This window comes from Ovis aries, chromosome 4 (genome assembly GCF_016772045.2).
Source record: "Ovis aries strain OAR_USU_Benz2616 breed Rambouillet chromosome 4, ARS-UI_Ramb_v3.0, whole genome shotgun sequence".
Taxonomy (NCBI): domain Eukaryota; kingdom Metazoa; phylum Chordata; class Mammalia; order Artiodactyla; family Bovidae; genus Ovis; species Ovis aries.
In genome coordinates, this window is record NC_056057.1 from 43,686,218 (window position 1) to 43,709,526 (window position 23,309).

The window sequence follows — 23,309 nt, forward strand, 5'->3', positions numbered from 1 at the left end:
GTATGGCAGGAGGAATAAATATATCATTTCTGTAGGGTAATATTTCTAAACATGCACACCTAAAACACACCCCTACAAGATATTCTACAAAAATTGGGATTGAGTGACCACTAGACCTGACCACAACTATAATTAAGGCCATTATAACTTTAAAATAAAGAAAACATTAATTTTTTTAACCCAATGATTCTCAAATTTATTTGACCACAGAATACTTTTTTTCCACATCTTAGTGATTACTATCTTCTGGAACAAATTTTAGATATTTTATTACTCTCAATATATATATATAGAAGAAAATACTTTACTTGTTCTTGTTTTTCTGTCAATGAGTCATAGTTGTCTGGATTTCTAGCTCTACCTACATGTCAACACAAAGTTTAAGTGTCAGAATTTATAATTTTGTCTTGGATTATGGATGTTTAATCTTAACCTGACACTGAAAACCTGTGTGAATGAAAGGCAGTCATTTTGTCTACAAAGTAAACAAGACATAATACTAACTTTGTAATTTGTATATCTGACTTTCTAAAACTGCTCACTTTGTTAAAATTAAATCTTTAGATTTGGATCTTGATGGGGTCTCATAAATGTTTAAATTTACTGCCGGAGGTCATCTCATTCATTATTTGGTTTGTAATTCTTTCTTTCTCTTTCAGTTCGTCTACTTTATCTATCTTTACTCTGTTATGACCTTCATTTCCTGGAATCAGGCTTTGTTTTGTGCATTGGGAAGTCCAGGGAAAATCTCTGAAAATACAGATGTGTTACAAATCTACCCTAGGATTTATGGTATTATATGAATGAGAGTTTGAGATCCTTAAACTTGCTCTAACTGCCTAAACTGTGCTTAATGGCTTTAAACAAAGAAGAGACAGCTGAAATCCCTCTCTGTACCCATGGCTACCATGTATTCTTTGAATAGCATCCTGGTATCTGCAGTTCTATAGAATAGATTATTAGTGGGTCACTGGTGGACAAAGATCATTGAGTCACAATCACATTGGAAACATACCCACTGTTTGACACATAGTGATTGGGGGAGGAATTGTGCAAAAGGACCAATGAATTAAATATCACTTCATTCCAGCTGTGTGAAAATATTCATGCCAAGTACACTATTTCAGCACTGGCTTCCTCAGATAGGGATAAAGATACCTGCTTTTGCTTTGCATATTTTGTAATGTTTTGAGATGAAATGGGATAGTTCATATGAAAGTTCTGTGAGATTTTTACATGCGGTGTTTTATTTAATTTAGTTCATCCTAACTTACTGGCTTGTCAAACTTTTATGTATCTTTTGATAGTTGAGAAAGTATAATCATTTATGAGCTGACTATTCATGTTCAGATTTGCAGTTCTTCCTGCAAGTGCTCTGCACATATCTATTCATTACAAATGCAGGAGATATGGGTTCAATCTCTGGATCAGGAGGATCCCTGGAGTAGGGAATGGCAAACCACTTCAGTATTCTTGCCTGAGAATTCTGTGGACAGAAAAGCCTAGTGGGCTACAGTCCATGGGGTTACAAAGAGCCAAATACTACTGAGCGACTGAGCATACATTCATTACAATTTTCATTGTTTCTCACCATATATATTTCTATGGAAATAATTTAAAACTATTCTATTTACTGAGTTGACAAGAAAAATTGCTTATCAGTGTTTTAAATTCAAGTATTTTCTTACAGCCAAATCTAAAGTGTATTTTCTCATATAATTTACAAGATTATAAATTGAGTTTCTATCACATTATTCTTTATATGTGCATTTATGTTCAGAAAAGAAATTAACTAAATCCACATTGAATCCTAAGTTCTATGTTATTTGGAGGGAAAACTATTCTTAATCTCAAAAAAAAGTACTTTTATTAACTAATTTAAAACTTGATTTAATGAGTTTTGTTTTGTTTATGAGTTATGAGTTATGTTCTGTTTTATATATTTTATTATATCTTAAACCAATTTTGAGCTAACTTCCTGTGTACTTTATGATTTGGTTTAAACAGTTCTCTTTTGGAATTTACATAATTATGCCTTTAGCTGCTTTTATAAAAACTGAGTGAAAGGTTATCCCTGAGATATTTTTATATTTTAATTTACTGACATTATTGTGCTGTCATGTTAAAGATGTTTGTGTGACATAAGGCAGCTATTTTACTATATCAGGTAGATTAACCTTATTTTAAAAATTGTTTAAGGACCAACACAAAAATACAGTATGAATCATATTAGAATGTTAATAGACTTTCACTGCTTTCATTCAAATATCTCAGAAAAGAAAACTCACTTTTTTGGCAAAGCAACAGTAATTCACCTTAAATTCCAGGGAAACATCACCTTTTTTCTTTATCTTATTTTTTAGGAATCTAGTGTTCATAAATGAGCATGTTTTTGGATAGGAGATATTCTAAATCGAATGCTGTATAAAAAGAATCACATACGTTTCATTTTTTTTATTTTAATGTGGAGAAACATCTATAGAAGTGACTATTTCCCTTAAATAAGACTATGAGAGACAATTGTAGGACTTTAAAAAAATACCTGAGTGGTAATCATTAAGGTTTACATTCAAGACATCAGTCAAATTGCCAGTCTTCTCTAGACAGCTATTGTGTGCCCTAATTCCTTTTTAGGAGATTCATTTTTCTTGAAGTTGATACAAGATTGGATAACAGTTTAATCTGGGGAAGCTGCCAGTTGTTATTGCCATATAACTATCCTTGGTATTTAAAAGTACTACTGAAGCATACATTCACCATAACCAAGACTTTAGTGAGTGGTTGTTTTTAATGTGCTTATGGGTTAGTATTGGGCTTCCCTGGTAGCTCAGTTGTTAAAGAATCTGCCTGCAGTGCAGGAGACCCCAGTTCAATTCCTGGGTAGGAATGATCCGCTGGGGAAGGGATAGGCTACACACTCCAGTATTCTTGGGCTTCCCTTGTAGCTTAGCTGGTAAAGAATCCGCCTGCAGTGAGGGAGACCTGGGTTTGATCCCTGGGTTGGTAAGATCCCCTGGAGAAGGAAAAGGCTACCCGCTCCAGTATTCTGGCCTAGAGAATGCCATGGACTGTATAGTCCATGGGGTCACAAAAAGTTGGACACAACTGAGCGACTTTCATTTTCATGGTCAGCACTGAATTGTTTACATTTACCTGTTGCCATTTGGGCCGTGCTCTAGCTAATTGACAAGTGAGACAGCTCGTAGTGGAGATTTAGTTCTAACTCCCTGGAGAAAGTTTCTTGTGTTTGTTTTACAATGTTAGTAATAGTTCTGCTCTGCCACAAAGACTGTGCATGATTATGTTCATCTTCCTAATGAGTCTGCACCTCTAAGCATTTGAAAAAAAAGATAGGAACTACAAATTACATGGATTTCCAGATAGGACATCTGGGGAAAAGGCTGCAGTAGGAAAATAAATGACAGAATGATCTGAACAATTTGGCATTTTAGCAACTTGGAAACATTTTTGGTAAATATTGGAATTTATATAGAGGAAGGTACAGGCTGTATGTCCCCTCAACCACAGCCTGGATAACAGGTGGGTTGTTAGCATTGAAAAATCATTTGAAAAACCATTATGTTACATTTGAAAAGTCAAGCAAAATACCAATGTTTATTTTAAAGTAGAAAAAAAAATAGTTATACAAAAGCCTTGATCTTCAGGCATTGTGACAACTCCATACATAAAAGATTCACCTCTGAGGATTCATTAGTTTTAGATAGTAAGACCAGCAGTCTCTGTTTAGGCTAGATACAAGGAAGGACATAAGACAAGCAAGGAAACTAGGATTGTTTGTTTAAATGTATCATTTATTTCCTAATCTCTTGCAGATCAATACTTTTGTAAAATACAACAAAATTAAGTTACTAGAATAAATTAGAATTCAAGTCCATAGTGGGTTTTGCTGATGTAGTTTTATTAGATTTAAAACCCGTACAATCACATCAAAAATTGCTATAAATGTTTCATACTCTCAATTTCTGAACAGTATAAAGCAGTTCATTCACCATTACTTGGTTAAATATTATGCAGAACAGATCTAGGAGATCCAAAGGCTTGTTCCAATGTCTTTAATCTGTTGTGACAAGTTATTATGCCCTGTTCATAGAAAAACAATTAAACCACTACACTTTTCTTACCAACTCTTACCCTGAACACAATTTTGTCAATATAAGTTAATTTTAACATTCCTTATGATAATTAATAATACACCAATGTAGATTTTAAACAATATTTGAAGTCCCTAAGGAATCGCCTCTGGATTATTGGGTCAGGATTAAGGCAGTTTAACTGTTCCGAAGTTATAGAGCCAGACCTCCTGGAATGTGAAGTCAAGTGGGCTTTAGGAAGCATCCCTATGAACAAAGCTAGTGGAGGTGATGGAATTCCAGTTGAACTATTTCAAATCCTAAAAGATGATGCTGTGAAAGTTCTACACTCAATATGCCAGCACATTTGGAAAACTCAGCAGGGCCACAGGCCTGGAAAAGGTCAGTTTTCATTCCAATCCCAAAGAAAGGCAATGCCAAAGAATGCTCAAACTACCACACATTTGCACTCATCTTACACACTAGTAAAGTAATATTCAAAATTCTCCAAGCCAGGCTTCAACAGTACGTGAACCATGAACTTCCAGATGTTGAAGCAGGTTTTTAGTAAAGGCAGAGGAACCAGAGATCAGATTGCCAACATCTTGAAAAAGCAAGAGAGTTCCAGAAAAAATTCTATTTCTGCCTTATTGACTATTCCAAAGCCTTTGACTATGTGGATCACCACAAACTATGGAAAATTCTGAAAGAGATGGGAATACCAAACCACCTGACCTGCCTCTTGAGAAATCTGTATGCAGGTCAGGAAGCAACAGTGAGAACTCAACATGGAAGAACAGAATGGTTCCAAGTGGGGAAAGGAGTACATCAAGGCCGTATATTGTCATCCTGCTTATTTAACTTATATGCAGAGTATATTATGAGAAATGCTGGCTGGATGAAGCTCAAGCTGGAATCAAGATTGCCAGGAGAAATATCAATAACCTCAGATAGGCAGATGGCACCACCCTTATGGCAGAAAGTGAAGAAGAACTAAAAAGCCTCTTGATGAAAGTGAAAGAGGAGAGTGAAAAGTTGGCTTAAGGCTTAACATTCAGAAAACAAAGATCATGGCATCCAGTCCCATCACTTCATGGGAAATAGATGGAGAAACAGTGGAAACGGTGACAGACTTTATTTTTGGGGGGCTCCAAAATCACTACAGATGGTGACTGCATCTATGAAATTAAAAGATGCTTACTCCTTGGAAGGAAAGTTATGACCAACCTAAATAGCATATTAAAATCAGAGACATTACCTTGCCAACAAAGTCTGTCTAATCAAGGCTATGGTTTTTCCAGTAGTTATGTATGGATGTGAGAGTTGGACTATAATAAAAGCTGAGCACCAAAGAATTGGTGCTTTTGAACTGTGGTGTTGGAGAAGACTCTTGAGCGTCCCTTGGACTGCAAGGAGAGCCAACTAGTCCGTCCTAAAGGAAAGCAGTCCTGAATATTCATTGGAAGGACTGATGTTGAAGCTGAAACTCCAATACTTTGGCTACCTGATGTGAAGAGCTGACTCATTGGAAGGGGCCCTGATGCTGGGAAAGATTGAAGGCAGGAGGAGAAGGAGACGACAGAGGATAAGATGGTTGGATGGCATCACCAACTCAATGGACATGAGTTTGAATGAAGTCTGGCAGTTGGTGATGGACAAGGAGGCCTGGAGTGCTGCAGTCCATGGGGTCGCAAAGAGTCGGAAATGACTGAGCAACTGAACTGAACTGAACTGAAGGTATAGATTTAGCTTTCTTGTACATCTTACACACACACACACACACACAAAACATACCCCTGTGTTTATTCCAAAATGTTTTTAACAAAAATGATAATACATGTTATAAAAGCAAACAAAAAGCTAGGACCAAAAGGATCTTTGAATTCAGTTTATAGAAAGACATACTTCACACAGGTCATCAAATAGTATAAAAAGTCTTTAGGTAATAAAACTGTGTACCCTCCTTGGATTAAATAAAATTACATTTTGAATCACATTTACTTATAGCCCATCACCTTCTGAACATTTTCAGTGTAGATAATACATTGAGAATTTCCGTGTGCAATATTTTTTTACTAGCACAGAAACAAAGACCAGGGAAAAACCAAGAGTTCTGTCAATAGAACAGGTTTAAGAACATCCTTCAATGATATGAGGTAATCTAGACTGGGCTTCAACAATCTCCTTGCTTATAGTTTCTTGGATGAAACCATTTTTTAAAAAATTCATGCATTATCAGTTTACTACCATTTATTACAGTCATTCTTCATCACTGGGAGATAATTTGTCACATAGGCTGTTCTACCTGAGATTTTTTTACAACTATGGAAATATTCTAAAGACTTTAGAATGTTTAAAGTTACTCTTTTGGCTGGTTACCTTTAATAATAAATGACCAACCAATGAAATTCCAATATTCTTACCATATGCTTATTACTTCAGGTGTTAAATATTTTGTTTAGAAATTCTTTTATTTGACTAGTGTTCTTTGCTGCAGACTTAATGTTAATAACAGATCCTCTAAAAGCTACAGATGGACTGTTTCTACTTCAAGATTTATATATATTTAAAAAATTTAACACGATATTAAATTGATGGCTAAGAAATTAATTTAATCCTAAATTTGATGTTACACTTTCAGAATGGGTCATGTGTCCTGTAATCTTATTTTGATTAAAATCAAAGGAATGATAGAGAATATCTATTTAGCAAATACTGTTAAAGCCTGAAAAATTACAAACTAAAAATAATTGCATTTGGCATCCATTTTTCCTCATAATGATTCAGTGGGTCAAAATTTTTCATTTTTACTTAAAATAAAACTTTACTTCCAAATATCAGCTGGGGACTAAAATGATGCATTAGAATTGGTGCCGTTATTTTCTGGTACATTCTTGTAACATTATAGCAGGTTGCAAAATTAACTTTCTGTACAGTTTTATATCTTGCATTAATATCTTAAAGATAGTAAGGATTATTTTCAAATTTTAATTTATATTTGGTGGTTTTTTCATAAAAATATTGTTGAAGATTGTTTTGGATGACATATGTAAATCAACTTTTACAACAGGAAATAAAAAATATATTCATAAATCATCATATATTTTAACTTCAAAGAAATTTTTCTTATAAAAATGTGCTTTGATTATAGGATAATTTTATTATTAATAGAATAAACTAATATGCATTTTACATCAGGAAGCCTAATTCAGTAAATATTTTTTATATAAACATCTTTAATCAAGATAAAACACTTGACCTCCAGATGCCACCAATTAGCAATTGTGGCTAAAATATAAAGAGTTGCATAATTTATAAAAATTGCTAATTGCCATTCATGATCTGGATATTAATTGAGCTCTTCATATGAATAAGCCACAGAGCCTGTTAAACATTTAATGTAGAAAAATCAGGCATTTTTGAGACATATGATATCTTATTATTATTGATTTATAGTATAGTCTCTCCAAAATAGCTTTTTATTTGCATCCATTTTATTTTTTAATGAGCAAGTATTTATTGAAACCTACTATGTGTCAGGCTCTCTCTCGTGGAACTTACATTCTAAGGAATAACTTAGAAAATAAACAAGTAAATATGTCATATTTACATAATGGTAATTGTTATGTAAATAGGTGGGTTTGGAGGATAGTAAATGACAGGGATGGGGTTGTGGGTGATGTGCAAGTTTAAATGGGGCAAGGAGTAATATGTGAGCAGAAATATTAACCAAGTGCAACGGGCAAAGAGAAGGTAATTCTAAACATGATATTTAGGGCTGAGAGAGAGATTTGTTGCAGCTTCATGATGATTTGTATCGTGCATATGAAGAACATGATAGCTATCTGTATCATTTAACTTGCTGATAAGATGATAGTAGTGATTTATTGCCTTTCTGTTTCTGAGAGCCACTTGTGAAGGTAATCAGTGTTAAGTTCTGTATCATTATTTCAGGCTTTTGCAATTTTATAATGGACATGTGACTATAATATTTCCATTCAAATTATCCCTCAGTCCTATAAATGATCTAGGTCATATAAATTTAAAAGCATCATCCTAAAATAGATTTTGGAAAACTCTATTCCCAAGGAGAATTCTGTTCTGATTTCCTTGATTTTTAAGAGGAATATAAGGTCAATTATTTAAGAGGGAGGCAATGGCACCCCACTCCAGTACTCTTGCCTGGAAAGTCCCATGCACGGAGGAGCCTGGTAGGCTGCAGTCCTTAGGGTCGCTAAGAGTCAGACTCGACTGAGCGGCTTCACTTTCCCTTTTCACTTTCATGCATTGGAGAAGGAAATGGCAACCCACTCCAGTGTTCTTGCCTGGAGAATCCCAGGGACAGGGGAGCCTGGTGGGCTGCCGTCTCTGGGGTCACACAGAGTCGGACACGACTGAAGTGACTTAGCAGCAATAGCAGCTATGATAATATCACTCACATTAGATTCTTTCTTCTTTTACCTTCTTTTGTGTCATCCATCCAACATGTAACTGTTACAGATGGTCAGGTTGCCACACCCCTAAAAACAAAAGAAAAGGCCTTCTTGTTCCAACAGTTTAATCTCTGCCAATGTTGCCAATAATTTCTCAATCACTCAACCAGAGATCTTTTTGATGAGAACTTATTCTTCTTGGCCAAAGCCAAATACACTTCAATCATCAAGTCCTGTGTACTCATGTTTTGTTTCCTCAAGTATTAAGCTCAGCATTTTGCATGCCAGAGCCTGAACCTGAAACAAAGCTTTCTTTGGGTCTAGTACCATGAGGGAGGAGACACACTCCTCTAGCAGGAATGGCTTTTTTATGGCCACTGCAAGGTGTTTTATAGGCTGCTTCATGTTTCACATGCAAAATAACCAGATGGCTCTGATGGGTTTCCCTGGTGGCTCAGATGGTAAAGAAACTGCCTGCAATCTGGGAGACCCGGACTTGATCCCTGGGTCAGGAAGGTCCCTGGGAGAAGGGAAAGCTATCCATATCTCCTTTGGAGACATGCTTTCTTATGTGTCCAACCCTCTTTTCCCTTCTATTTGCTTACTTATAGCATGGCAGAAACATTGCTCAGCACAGAAATTGCTCACCATAACTCTTTATACAAAAGCAAAAAGAATTTATCTCCTAATAGTCTGCTACTCTTCTACTCACTCCTAACCTATTCTTGCCCTGAGGAACATTTGACAAAGCAGCAAGAATTCCGACCACATTACTTAAGCTGGGAGTGTTCTATATAACTCTTCTTATGAAAGGAGGGTTTTGAGTTTTGAAGACCTGTCAGCCTAACTTGGAACTTTAGCCATTATTCCTCTGTTCCCTGGAAACATTGTTATACATGGCAATGTGTGACAACACATTTCCAACATACCATGAACAATATATTTTAGGTGCCTAACTGATTTAAAAGTTGAGCCAAAGACATGATTATAATATACAGCATTATTTCTATGGGATAAACCATTATGTACTCCAAAATAAACTTCTAAAACATATTCTTCATCATTTGAAGTCAGCCATGTAACAGCTCAAATCACTACCTAGAATTGCTTTAACTTCATTAGAAATGATCAATCCTCACACCATCTATGGAGGATATATTAGTCTATTCTTTGGAATGTCTTATAAGGAATGTATTTTACTGTATTATAAAATGAGCTCGCAAATAAAATTGTGGTTTCTTTTTAGTCAATTTGGCTAATGTGTCTATTCATGATACTTCTTACCATGAAGACATTTACCCAGTAGTTTAAAGTTGAAGCGGGTTAGAAAAAAATAAAATGAGAGAACTCATCTTGATTTTAGTTCTCAAAACACAAAATAATGTCAAATATTTACACTTCTCATCCTATTAGGTGGTGTTGGTTTGGTTTCTAAGTCCTGTCCGATTCTTGAGACCCCATGGACTGTAGCCCACTAGGCTCCACTGTCCATGGGATTTCCCAGTCAAGAATACTGGAGTAGGTTGCCATTTCCTTCTCCAGGGAATCATCCTAACCCAGGGAATCAAGCCCCTGTCTCCTGTATTGCAAACAGTTTCTTTACCACGGAGCCATCAGGGAAGCCCCTAATGCTGTTAAAGCCCTATCAGTTTTACTCTTATTATGACCTATTTATGGGCTGGATGAAGCACAGGCTGGAATCAAGATTGCCAGGAGAAATATCAATAACCTCAGATATGCAGATGACACCACCCTTATGGCAGAAAGTGAAGAAAAACTAAATAGCCTATTGATGAAAATGAAAGAGGAGAGTGAAAAAGTTGGCTTAAGGCTTAACATTCAGAAAACAAAGATCATGGCATCCAGTCCCATCACTTCATGGGAAATAGATGGGGAAACAGTGGAAACAGTGGCAGACTTTATTTTGGGGGGGCTCCAAAATCACTACAGATGGTGACTGCATCCATGAAATTAAAAGACACTTGTTCCTTGGAAGAAGGAGCTGATGTTGAAGCTGAAACTCTAATACTTTGGCCACCTAATGCGAAGAGCTGACTCATTTGAAAAGACCCTGATGCTGGGAAAGACTGAAGGCAGGAGGAGAAGGGGATGACAGAGGAGGAGATGGTTGGATGGTATCACTAACTCAATGGACATGAGTTTGAGTAAACTCTGGGATTTGGTAATGGATAGGGAGGCCTGGCGTGCTGTAGTCCATGGGGCTGCAAAGAGTCGGACACCTCCGAGCAGCTGAACTAAACTGATGACCTCTTTAAAAATATGATTTAAATATATGACTATATTTAATTTTTAGTTAACTTGTGGATATCTTACTAATATTAAACTAATTAGGATCAAATATTCAGTTTTTAAAATACTATTCACATGTTCCCTTTTAGTTTTATACTATAAATGAATGTGTACCTTGTATGAGTTTATTCTATATTTTTTAAAATTAATGTGGCTCAATTCTTAAGTTGGATTTTCTAAGAATGAAACAATCGTGGTATTTTATTACTGCATTAAAAAAATTACACTTCAGTTTTAAAATAAAATTTAAAAGACAGTAAACTAAGACTCTAAATTTTAAAAAATAAATTGCCTGCTAATTTATGTTTTAAACAATAGTTTCTTTTTTTGACCTTAATAATTTTATGTAGAAACTTTAGAGCTTTAGGGTTCCCTGGTGGCTCAGGTAAAGAATCTGCCTACAATGCAGAAGACCTGGATTCATTCCCTGGGTCAGAAAGATCCCCTGCAGAAGGGAAGGGCGACTGACCAGTATTCTTGCCTGGAGAATTCAATGGACAGAAGAGCCTGGTGGCCTTTTTTGCCCATGGAGTCGCAAACAGTCGGCCACAACTGAGCAACTAACACTTCCATGGTTTATTAAACTTCAGTAGTTTCAAACCCACACATAACTGTTCTAATAGATGTTTTATTAGTAACTTACAGTGGTATAACTTCTGGTTTATAAATTGAATTTAGGTCAGATTCATTTTTGGTCACGTGTGTTTTTTTTTTTCTTTTTTATTAGTTGACTCTTGCTTTTTATAAAGAACATCTAACATTTAAGAGTTACACAAGTCTACTCTCTCAGTTTGTCCCAATCTCTCCTTCCCTCACTGTGTCCCCAGTCCATTCTCTAGGTCTGTGAAAGATAGCTGTGAAATATATACATTACCCGTTTGTAAAATAAATGGCTACTGGGAAATTGCTGTATAACACAGGGAGCTCAGCCTGGTGCTCTGTGATGATTTAGAGAGGTGGGATGGGGAGAAGGGAGGCTCAACAGGGAGGAAATATATGTATACTTGTAGCTGATTCATATCGTTGTACAGCAGAAACCAACACAACATTGTAAAGCAATTAGGTTCCAATTAAAAATAAAAATTTTTTAAAAAGATAAAAAAGGTTAGACAAATCAAGGAAATCAGTAGACGATGCCCTGTTCCTAGATGAAACTAGCCATCTTGAGATATTATAGAAAATTTAGATGCACCTGAGTTTGCTTTCAAGTATATCCTGTCCTTTACATTTCTTTTTTTTTTTTTTTTGCATTTTATTTTATTTTATTTATTTATTTTTTTTTAGTTTTTTATTTTTTAAATTTTAAAATCTTTAATTCTTACATGCATTCCCAAACATGAACCCCCTCCCACCTCCCTCCCCATAACATCTTTCTGGGTCATCCCCATGCACCAGCCCCAAGCATGCTGCATCCTGCGTCAGACATAGACTGGTGATTCAATTCACATGATAGTATACATGTTAGAATGTCATTCTCCCAAATCATCCCACCCTCTCCCTCTCTTCACTGTAAAATTTTGAGTAATGCATGTACAGCACCTAGCACAATGCCAGGAAAATAGTAAATATTCATTTTCCCTTCCCCATGGGAACCTATAATCATAATTATAAGAACAACTCTAATATTTACTTTGAGACTGAGGCTAATGATGAAAAATGAAACTCAATATCCCATCTGTACAATAGTGGGGGAAGGAAATGATTAAAAATAAAGTCATTTTCAATAGAACTGGAGAATATTGTAAGCCACTTAAAATTCTCTTTCATTTTTTCTGAAATACCAATTATTCTCTCTGGTTTTGAATCTCCTAATGATCTGCAATTGTTTAATATATTTTTGTCTCTTTTATTTTTGCATTTCGTATACAAAATATGTGATACTACTGAAATTTCGAAGAAAAACCACACACAAAGATATAAAATCATAATTAAAAGATTGACTGAACTCTCTAATGTTGTGATTAAAGCATGGAAGGGTTACAAATTTTCATATACCTAAATGTTTTCAACTATGAAAAGTAATTAACCATGGCATTGGTAGTGAGTTATCAAGGGCCTTATATTTGTGCTTCTCTTTAAAATGGGCAAAGGAGAATTATTAGGGGAAGAATTATTTTACTGGCTCATAATTTATTAAGAAAAATGAGTATAGATCAAATGAATTCAGTAATTGTGTATAAAACTCTAGTCACCTGAAAATGAGATGGGTCTCTAGATCATCAGAAACCAAAGCACAATTTTTCACCTTAGAAGGGGATGGAACCTGTCCCAGTAGACTGGATTAAATATGTCTGTCACTTACTGTGTGGCTGTGGATCTTAAAAGAGCCAAACAACTTTCTGTGATTTATTTATTCATTTCTGAGATGAGTCAGCTGAAACTATTCCTGAAAAAGGAACATAGCAACAAAGCCTTGTACTTTCCTTTCTCTTCAACCTCCTTACCATCTAATAAATTAACATAAAATAAACTTGCAGTCACTAGTGGAAAGACATATCCTGAGGCAAATGGATAGATTTTTTTCCCTCTTCTTCCAATTCCTTACAGATTGCTTTACTTGATTATTTCACTAATAGTTTGACAATGACAACATGTGAAATCAATTTTCTGTTGATCACCTTAGCTTCCTGGACAATTCAGATGATTTAAAAAAAATGTTAAATGGAGATTATCCACTGGGGTTATCCTTTTTCTCTTTTTTTAAAAAATTGAATTATTCTTGATATTTCATATTATATGTTAAAAGCATGAGTTATCCACAACTTTTAAAGATTGTATTCTATATATAGTTATTATAAAATATTGCCTATATTCCCTATGTTGTACAATATATCCTTGTAGTTTGTTTTATATCTAATAGTGTATACTGCTTAATCCTATACCCCTATATTGCCCCTCCTCAATTCCTTCTTCTCACTAGGAACCACTAGTTTGTTCTCTATATCTTTGAATCTGCTTCTTTTTTGTTATAATCATTAGTTTGATGCATTTTTTTTTAGATTCCACATAAAAGTGATGTTATCAGCATTTGTCTTTTTCTGCCTTACGTATTTCACTTACTATAATGATCTCTACCTTCATTCATGTTGCTGCAAATGGAAAAATTTCATTCTTTTTTATGGCTGAATAGTATTATAGTTGAGGCTTCCCTGGTGGCTCAAATGGTAAAGAATTTGTCTGCATTGCAGGAGACCTAGGTTGGCAAAATCCCCTGGAGGAGGGCATGGCAACCCACTCCAGTATTCTTGCATGGAGTATTCCCATGGACAGAGGAGCCTGGTGGGCTGCAGTCTCTGGTGTCACGAAGAGTTGGACACGACTGAGCAACTAACCATAGCACAGCACACAGTATTACATTTCTTACACACACACACCACACCACACCACACCACACCACATCTTCTTTATCCATTTATATGTTGGTGGATACTTAGGTTGCATACATATCTTGGCAATTATAAATAATGCTGCTGTGTTTTCTATGTCTTTATTTCTAATGGACTATAACTAGTTATCTGTAATTATACTAACAAATAAAATAATTTTGTTGATTGCCCCCCCAAAAAAACTAAATGTAAGAAATATTTAGTAAATAGCTTATGAAAATATAGAACTTGGGTCTAGCAGAAAATTTATTTGGTTCTACAAATATTGTTTTGGTAGAATGTTTGTGTCTCTTACAAAGGTGAAGATCCTAAGCTCTCATCGTGAAAGATTGGGACTTTGCAAAGTAATTAGTTCATGAAGGTGGACCTCTTAATGAATGAAATATGTACCCACATAAGAAAAAACACTAGAGAGCTGGTTTCTGTCTTAGTGGTAAGAGGATACAGGGAGAAGTGGGCCATCTGCAGACCAGGAAGCATACCCTCAGCTTCTTTGATCAAGATCAGTTCTTTGATCTTGGACTTCTTGGGTTCCAGAACTATGAGAAATAGCTATTTGTTGTTTAAGTCACCCAGTCTAATTGTATTCCATTGTAGCAGTAAAAACTGACCCACCTTTAATAGATATGAATAATGAGACCCAGAAATGATTAAAGGATTTGTGCAAGACCACTCAATGAGTAAGTGTTGGAGTGGTAATTAAAGCTCAGTTTCCAAATCTCTGATCTAGCATTCTGTCCACTTGTCCATTTGTGATTTTATTCAGTAAACATTTCTGGGTCTCATATATTAAGAAGGCACTGCTTTAGAGACCAAAGTGAGGAGAGAGGAGAAGACCTCAAATAATTAGGAAATTCCCTGTCCCAGCAAGCTTAGAGTTTAATGTATAACTTAAAGCAGATCCACTAGTTACTATATGGTCTATTAGAATGTACAAGTTGTTTAAGAAAGAGGACCAGGATATGGAAGTTCAAAAAACAAGACTTCTGGCCAAAATATCACAAAGAATGCCAAGGCGAGGATACTTTTAAGCTGAAGAATGAATATGAATTAAACCGGTAGTATTAGAGGGAAGGCTTTCTTATCCATAATGTTTCTTTAGTAGAAAACAACAAAGGGAAAGTGGGAGAAATTTACTAGAAAAGCATAGGAAAGGGGCAATTCTGTATGTCCTGGAAGCAAAAGTGATGGGTAGACTTTTCAAGGTGCTGCTTTCAGGATCTATTCATTTGCATTCATATCCTTGTCTTACAAAGACAACTTCTAGGGACTTCCCTGGTGGTGCAGTGGCTAAGACTCCATGTTTTCAATACAGGGGACTAGGGTTCAATCTTTGGTCAGGGAGCTAGAGCCCACATGCTGCAACTGAGATTTTGCATGCTGCAACTAAATATCCCATGTACTGCAGCTAAAACCTGGAACAGCCAAATAAATAAGAAGAACTAAATAAACATATTTTAAAAGACAGCTTCTAGAAAAGAAACTTTAATTGGATAAGGGAGAACAGGGAAAAGTGACTACAGGTCTAACTACATTATACAGAATATGAGAGATACATAACTTGAAAAGTGAAATCAGGGTGCTGTTACCAAAGAAGGTATTATAAAGATAAAGCAAAAACATTTCTGTTGTTCAGTCACTAAGTTGTGTCTGAGTCTTTGTGACCCTTAGCACCCCAGGCTCCTCTGTCTTCCACTATCTCCTGGAGTTTGCTCAAATTCATGTCCACTGAGTCAGTGATGCTAACTTGCCATGTCATCCTCTGCTGCTCCCTTCTTGTTTTGTCTCAGTCTTTCCCGGCATCAGGGTCTTTTCCAATGAGTTGGATCTTCGCGTCAGTTGGTCACAGTATCAGGGCTTCAACTTAACCATCAGTCCTTCCAATAAATATTCAGGGTTGATTTCTTTTAGGATTGACAGGTTTGATCTTGTAGTCCAAAGAACTCTCAAGAGTCTTCTCCAGAACAACCATTTGAAAGCATCAATTCTTTCAAAAGTACAAACGTGCAAACAAAAATCAAATGCCCACTTCAGGATTTTATGGAGTGTAAAGGAAAAAAATGAGTTATGGAAAAGGAAATATAAGGTCAATAGAATGTTAGAATAGGCTCATTTGGCTGAAGCACAGGATGAGTAAATGACAAAATAAACTAAACTTGGACTTGCCGGTCATCTCCACCTTTACTTGCCAGTCATCTCCACTTTCTTCTTCATATACACACAGCACTGTCCTAATCAGTGAATTACTCTTCCTAGCTTACAAAATTTTAAGGTGCATGATTTGAGAAGCATTTGACTCAAGGGACGGAAAATTTGAGTCAACCATCCTGCCCACAAATGAGTAGTGGGGCTACTCTTGCCAGCTAGTAGCAGTCAGACTCTTGGCACATGTGTTATAGAGCCTGGTGTATTTCTTCTTCAACCTTAAGAAGACTGCTACATGACTAGAACAAGCCATTTTTCTTAAGGAATATGCCAAGGAGTTTCTGTCCCTTTGAGCTAAGTTGCAAATCTTCTTCCTTTGCTATCCCTATCTGGGCATTCAAGTAGCAGAGGGAACAGAGCAGTTGTACCGGGGACGTTTCTGAAAAGTATAGAAACTGAGATGCATGCCATTTTCAAGTTGTAACATTTAGAGTTTTCTCCTCAAATAATCCACTGGAATTGCTCCCTGATTCTTCTCCCACTCCCCACCCCATCTTTGCTCTGAACCCAGTGCCAAATAATTTGTGTGAGCGTCACTTTCTTTGTTTGCAATATGAAGAATTTGGATTAAGTTCTTTCCTCAGGGTTCTTCCTGGGTCATACTTTGATATCAGATTGAAAAGCTTGTCTGGGCTCTGCTGAGAAAATACCTGACTGCTTTGGGCTAAGAAGTTTTGTCTTCAGACTGTAGATTATGAGAATTAGGTACATGTTCCTTAGAAGCAGATTCATGGGCTTCATATTTTCCCCATATGTCTTATTGACAAATATGTAATTTGAGAAGGTAGTATATATTTTAATCTATGTTTTTATTTTGTAAAATAAAGGAAATAATTTTTGGTTAAGTGAAATAACTCAATAATTATTAAAATATAAGCAAGAACCACTGAATTTTTTTTTAAGAGAAGAGTAAAATGGCTAAAGCATGCAACATTATGGTGAGCTTGATAGTGCTAGGCTGACAGAATGATTGATGCAGGTATTCTATAAGCTACCAGATCTAGGTAGGTCAGATCTGGTCTAGGTCATTTGTCATTACTAACAAATGACAAACAACAGAAAGTCTAAAAATGATAATAATAAAACCAAAAATTGTATCTAGGGCAAATAAGATAGCAGATTATTTTTTATTTTCATTATATATAACATTTCTTAAGAATCAGTATCAGGCACTCTATTTTTTAGTTTGCTTTAAAATGTTTAGTTATATACCTAAAATCAGATACTCTTAAGATACAGGCTCTATTTTTCAGCTCAGACATTGCCCAATATCTGTTGCTTAATCCTTCTTTAATTGAAATGTCTAATTAACAAAAAGATGCCTTTAAAAGTATATGTATTTTATATATACATATGTACACAAAACTTTTCTATTCATGCCATTTATTGATTGGGATCATGTATAATTGCAGGTAACCAAAACCATAATAGTTTTAAGAAATGAGTATTTACTTTTTCTCTTATAACACAATATTCTAAGCTATGTAGTTAATGATATTTTAGCTGCTCAGTGAAGCCATTAAAGACCCAGGCTGTTTCTAACTTTTACTACAGTATCTTTAGCATGTTGGATTTTCCCCTTGTCCAGCTCTCTTTGTGGTTTGTGATCAGAATATCAAGTCTACCAGAGAGAGAAGAGTCCTGGAAGTCCCAAACAGGAATACCCAGTCTAGCCAAAATGAAATGGATGCAAAGGGTCTTGATATCAGATATAAATTTTAGTTTAATGAATAAATAAACCCCCTCCTTCCGTGTTAGGCCTCAGTGGCCAGGACAGAGATGCTGGAAGTTGCAAGGGCAGCTCAAGAGGTAGGGAACTAAACTGTCTGATGGTTTCAGACCACCATAATCCATGCCCTGGGTCTGAATTCCATGTTATAGGCCTGAAACTAAACTGGCTCTAAATAAAAAAGGATAGAGAAAATACTGGATAGACAACCAGCAGAATTTTTCATAATAAGGATAGTGGGTAAATACTAATAAAATTGCCTTATCTGAAAGATGCTATGATAAATTGTGAAGGATGATAAAGTATTAGTGAAATATGAGGCCAAGAAAGACCTTCCAAAACAAATGTGACAATTCGTTTTAGTTAATGGAAGAAAATTTATATTAATTCTCAGAAACTTCTTCAGATTTTTCCATGGAAAAAAAAAGATAGAGCCCAGTCCCTGAATGAATAGACAACCATTTTTGTTATTGTTTTCTTAGGTAAGTAAACTTTTGAGACAACTTGTTGTTGTTCAGTTGCTCAATTGTATCTGACTCTGCGACCCCATAGGCTGCAGCATACCAGGCTTCTCTGTCCTTCACTATCTCCCAGAGTTTGCTCAAACTCATATCCACTGAGTTGGTGATGCCATCCAACCATCTCATCCACTGTCGCCCCCTTCTCCTGCCCTCAATCTTTCCCAGCATCAGTGTCTTTTCCAATGAGTTGGCTCTTCCTATCAGGTGACCAAAGTATTGAAGCTTCAGCATCAGTCCTTCCAATGAAATAGTCAGGGTTGATTTCCTTTAGGATCGAGTGGTTGGATATCCTTGCTGTCCAAGGGACTCTCAAGAGTCTTCTCCAGCACCACAGTTCAAAAGCATCAATTCTTCAGTGTTCACCCTTCTTTATGGTCCAACTCTCACACCTGTACATTGCTATTGGAAAAACCATAGCTTTGACTATACCAGCCTTTGTTGGGGAAGTGATGTCTCTGCTTTTGAATATGCTGCTAGGTTTGTCATAGCTTTTCTTCCAAGGAGCATGCGTCTTTTAATTTCATGACTGCAGTTACCATCTGCAGGGATTTTGGAGTCCAAGAAAATAAAATCTTTCACTGTTTCCATTGTTTCCCCATCTATTTGCCATAAAGTAATGGGACCGGAGTCCATGATCTTAGTTTTTTGAATGTTTAGTTTTAAGCCAGCTTTTTCACTGTGGTCTTTCCCTTAATCAAGAGGTTCTTTAGTTGTGACTGCTAATGTGGTATTTTTTTTGTAGTAGAAGAACTGGTTTAAATTGATAATATGTTTTCAGGAGCCAAGTCTCTTCTTGGACTACAAAATTTGAGCTTATCCATGTTATATTAGGCGAATGATTCTAGCCTACTTTAGTGGACAGACCACATATGTTGTTCTACAGTTAGCATTTTTTCAGGCTGCCAGAAAGGATCTCATCACTTTACATGCCCCACATATTCGGTTCAGTTCATCACTCAGTCATGTCCAACTCTTTGCAACCCCATGGACTGCAGCAGGCCAGGCCTCCCTGTCCATCACCAACTCCCAGAGTTTACTCAAACTCATGTCCATTGAGTCGGTGATGCCATCCAACCATCTCATCCTCTGTCATTCCCTTTACCTCCCACCTTCAGTCTTTTCCAGCATCAGGGTCTTTTCCAATGCCCCACACATAGCAGACAGAAAGAAAAGAGAAGAGAAGTACAGTTGCTGAAAGACCTCTAGACTCATAACTAGGCAGAAGAGAGTTGAGAAGAGTCAAGAATGGTGATTGCTCAACAGCTGTATTGAATTAGCGAGGGTAGACATATTCTTCTGACTATGAAAGACCAAGGAAGGAAAACAGAATTTCAGGATATCTTGTTTTAATTAATTCACCATGATGTCAGTAAGTCCAAGACCTACAGAAATGCAGGGCATTTGGAGATATAAACAATAGATAATCGATATTGTGATGGTGGTTTCCAGTTACTTTCATTTCTGATTGTTCCACTGTTTTGATTGAAAAAAAAAAAGGTTTTGAATTTGGAAAATAATATGTGGAAGCATTCTGGATGTAATATTTATGTGCATTTTATAAGCAATAAGTTTTCCTGTCACTTGTTTTTTGCTATCTTATTGGGTAGAAAAATAAATTGAGACTACTGACTAAAATAAATGAGAAACACTGAAGACTAGGAATTTTGATAATTCAGTTAAAAATATTATTTTGTATGGCATCTTGCTCAGACTGTGCCAGCAGATTAGAGGCAACTAAAATAATAAATTTGAAAACTTCAGAAATGTAGCAGTATACAGTTTTCAAGTATATTTACCATTTGTGTAAAAGGTGTTTGTGTTGCATATATGGTGGTCATGGTGGTGCAAAGAGATTGTTAATGAATTGTAATTTTGAGAGTTAAAGGATTTGAAGAGAATGTGATTTTTGTAACTATTATGAAGGAGGTGGCTTGGTCATCAAGTCATGTGTAACTCTTGCAACCCTATGAACTGTAGCCCACTAGACTCCTCTGTCCTTGAAATTTACCAGTGAAGAATACTGGCATGGGTTGCCATTTCCTTCTATCCCAGATATCCTGTTTCCTCTGTCTTTAATTTTTTGTCTTGACTAAATTACCCTAATATGTTTGAAAAGATCAGGGTTTTAGAAATTCTTATTTATACTTTATAGATATTTTTATTTATAATTCATTCTTCCAAGTATTAGAAAAACAAAGGCCTCCAATAGATAAATCTTCAAAATTTAACATAATTATTTTTAAACATGAAAATAATCTATGATAAATTCACAGTATTGGTTTCCTTACCTAACGCCCAGCTTGTTTGATGCAAGGAGATCCAACCAGTCTATCCTAAAGGAGATCAGTCCTGGGTGTTCATTGGAAGGATTGATGTTGAGGCTGAAACTCCAACACTTTGGCCACCTGATGTGAAGAGCTGAATCATTGGAAAAGACCCTGATGCTGGGAAAGATTGAGGGCAGGAGGAGAAGGGGACGACAGAGGATGAGATGGTTGGATGGCATCACTGACACAATGGACATGGGTTTGGGTGGACTCCGGGAGTTGGTGATGGACAGGGAGGCCTGGCATGCTGAGGTTCGTGGGGTCACAAAGAGTCAGACATGACTGAGCAACTGAACTGAACTGAACTGATACTCAAAATTACTTCTATACTATAATAAATTATAAAAATACTTAAAATCTTTCATACATTATAGTTTTAAAACATCTATTCATATTTTATACAACAGATGCATTACTTTTATTCATTTTATAAAGTTAGTAAAACATTAATTTTGGTCTAATTCTTTTTTTAAAACTTTTTATATCACCCTACTTATCCAAATCCAGAGTAACTAACTTTAAATAACTTAAAAATCTTTTTAAAACTTGAAGACATGCTGAGTGAAACAAGCCAGTCTCAAAAGGGCAAATAACATAGATTTCTCTTGTATAAGTTACGTAGAGTAGTCAAATGTATAAACAGAAAGACTAGGGGAAAGCGAATGTGGGAAGTTAAAAAAAAAGTTCTTTTTAGCCATGCAATGAGATATACTATGTCATTTCGTATATATTCAGTTCAAGAGTGATATGTGTCTTTTGCTGTAATGCAGACTTCATTCTAAATGAAAAATGAAAGAGTGCATGTAAAACACTGAGCACTGACTTGGTGGATAATTATTATCTTGGTAAATGTTATCTTTTTTTAGTATGGGTGATAAATGTTTCGGAAGGTCAATAGAGCAATGTGAGATAATGCAAGTTTTAAATGAGTTCCTGAGTATGTTTATGATAGAATCAAATTACATACTTATTTTCCAATTGTATCATTCTAGGAGGAATTGTTGATAAGGATCTTCGTCACTACCTCAACTTACGATTTCAGAAGGGTTCTGTGGACCATGAACTTCAGCAAATTATTCGTGACAACCTCTACCTCCGCACCGTGCCATGTGAGTAACAGGCGATGTTATTTTTTACTGTAGTCATAGATAAATGTTCAGTTATATATTTATTGTTTAATTTAAAAGATAAGTTAAATTTCACTGATTTTTTAAATGATAGACTTTTGGAATAGACAATTTATTTGAGATATGGATGTTATAAGTGCAAAAGCTTATAACTGCAGTTGTGTGATTTATGATGATGTCAGATCCAGAAGAGACCTGATTTTCAAGCCATAAAACCTAACTTACTTCTCAAGTTGATATTGAGAAATATTAGTTCTAGTCCATGATGCTGAAGATTTCAATGTCTTGGGTAGAACTCCACACAGGGAGACAAAGAATGCAAATTCAATTTATTGGTTAAACAAGCTATTTTGTAGCTAGAATCTACACAGTAACTGCCAATATCATCACCAGTTTGCAGCAGAGAGGTCTTACAAGTTAAAAGGAAATTATGCATCGGAAAGTAAAAAATGTTCTGTAGCTCTGAGAAAGTGATGACATTGAGTGTTGGGCAGAAATGTCTTGTACATAGCCTACAGAAATTCACAACAATCCCTGATTAGGAGCAGGTGCTACTTCAAAAGAGAGGAATTAGTAAAATGATAAACTTTACAAATCAACTTTTTAGTACCTGCTTTAGTTAATTTTATGATCTTCTGTTTACTTTAGAACAACTCACAGACTTTTCAAGCCAGATAATAGGTTATAAATAGGTATCAAAGTCAATTTCTCTCAAGGGAGATTCTATGTCCTTTGGAAAATTTTCAGTCTCTCCGGAAACTGATCAGTGGGTGTTGTTTATATTCTTTCGTTTAGTTTTTGTTGTTAAGTTGCTATGTCTTGTCCGACTCTTTGCAATCCCATGGACTGTAGCCCACCATGCTTCCCTGCCCATGGGATTTCCCAGGCAAGAATACTGGAGTGATGAGTTGCCACTTCCTTCTCCAGGGGACCTTCCTGGCCCAGAGTTTGAATCTGAGTCTACTGTATTAGTATGCAGACTGTTTACCACACAGTCACCAGGGAAGTCCTCCTTTTGTTTTAGTTTTGTTTTAAACTGTAATAAACTCAAAGATGGGGTCTCTGGAAGGTTGATATTAAAGAAAGAAAAACTTGGCTGGAATAGATGAAACAAATAATCCATATATATATAGTTTCTGGGATTGAACTACTAGAACTATGTAGAAAATATGGATTAAGG

The 23,309-nt window shown here is 35.8% G+C and overlaps 1 protein-coding gene across 5 annotated transcripts in view; it reads left to right on the top strand.

Annotated features, from left to right (window-relative positions):
- MAGI2 (membrane associated guanylate kinase, WW and PDZ domain containing 2) overlaps window positions 1-23,309 on the top strand; it is a 1,505,066-nt gene that overhangs the window by 406,913 nt on the left and 1,074,844 nt on the right. For all 5 annotated transcript variants that reach the window (XM_060414641.1, XM_060414642.1, XM_060414643.1 and 2 more), the window contains exon 2: window positions 21,995-22,111. In XM_060414641.1, the coding sequence (XP_060270624.1) occupies window positions 21,995-22,111 (117 nt within the window). The remainder of the gene's footprint in view (window positions 1-21,994; window positions 22,112-23,309) is intronic.